At 52.2% G+C, this 896-nt stretch overlaps 1 protein-coding gene across 1 annotated transcript in view; it reads left to right on the plus strand.

Moving 5' to 3' along the window:
- Nucleotides 1–882, plus strand: part of LOC107102900 (glucose-1-phosphate thymidylyltransferase-like) — a 3,947-nt gene extending 3,065 nt beyond the window's left edge. The window contains exons 5-8 of the mRNA XM_015402353.1: nt 172–269; nt 350–418; nt 489–547; nt 616–882. Coding sequence (XP_015257839.1) covers nt 172–269; nt 350–418; nt 489–547; nt 616–736 — 347 coding nt within the window. The 3' untranslated portion in view covers nt 737–882. The remainder of the gene's footprint in view (nt 1–171; nt 270–349; nt 419–488; nt 548–615) is intronic.
- The last annotated feature ends 14 nt before the right edge of the window (nt 883–896 follow it).

The raw sequence follows: 896 nt of genomic DNA on the forward strand, positions 1-896 counted from the left end.
GTTCTGTTCTATCGGTGTCCATCGCTCCGAGTCCCTCTGGGGTTCTGGTTCTGTTCTATCGGTGTCCATCGCTCCGAGTCCCTCTGGGGTTCTGGTTCTGTTCTATCGGTGTCCATCGCTCCGAGTCCCTCTGCGTCCACAGCTGATGGGGTTCTGGTTCTGGTTCTGCAGAGACCCAGAAGTACGGGATCCTGGAAGTGGAGGAGAACCTCCGCGTTCGCTGTATGAAGGAGAAGCCGCAGCCCTCAGAGACAGAGTCCAGGAGAGCGGTGAGTATGTGGTTCTGACCCGGTTGTGGTCCGGTTGGTTCTGGCCCAGCAGCAGCTAATGGTGTGGTTCTGTCTTGCAGTGTCCGTGTTTCTACGTGTTCTCCAGTAGCAGCTTTCCTCTGCTCCACGCCTTCCTGGAGGAGAAGAAGGTGAGAAAAACCCAACAGAACCTTTAGACCCGACAGGTTCTGGTTCTGAACAGTTTCCTTTCATCCGTAGGACGCTCCGATCGAGGCCAGAGACGCTCCGGGGAACTTTGTCTCCTGGCTCATTCCCAGGTAGCAGAGGAAAGGTTCTGGTCCAGATCCGGCTGCTGTGGTTCTGAATCTGACTTTTCTGGTTCCAGGAAACCGGTCTATGTTCTGGAGGTTTCGGGTCGCTTTGACGTGGGGAACCTGCCGTCCTACCTGGAATGTGACCGCTACTTCAGGGAGGAGCTCCAGGAGGTCCAGTCCTACATGGTGTAGGAGAACCGGACCAGAACCTTCTGCAATAAAATGATCCAGAACCTTCTGTAATAAAATGATCCAGAACCTTCTGTAATAAAATGATCCAGAACCTTCTGCAATAAAATGATCCAGAACCTTCTGTAATAAAATGATCCAGAACCTTCTGTAATTCTATTCA

The sequence above is a fragment of the Cyprinodon variegatus genome, unplaced genomic scaffold (assembly GCF_000732505.1).
Source record: "Cyprinodon variegatus isolate N-32 unplaced genomic scaffold, C_variegatus-1.0 Scaffold1338, whole genome shotgun sequence".
In the NCBI taxonomy this organism is placed as follows: domain Eukaryota; kingdom Metazoa; phylum Chordata; class Actinopteri; order Cyprinodontiformes; family Cyprinodontidae; genus Cyprinodon; species Cyprinodon variegatus.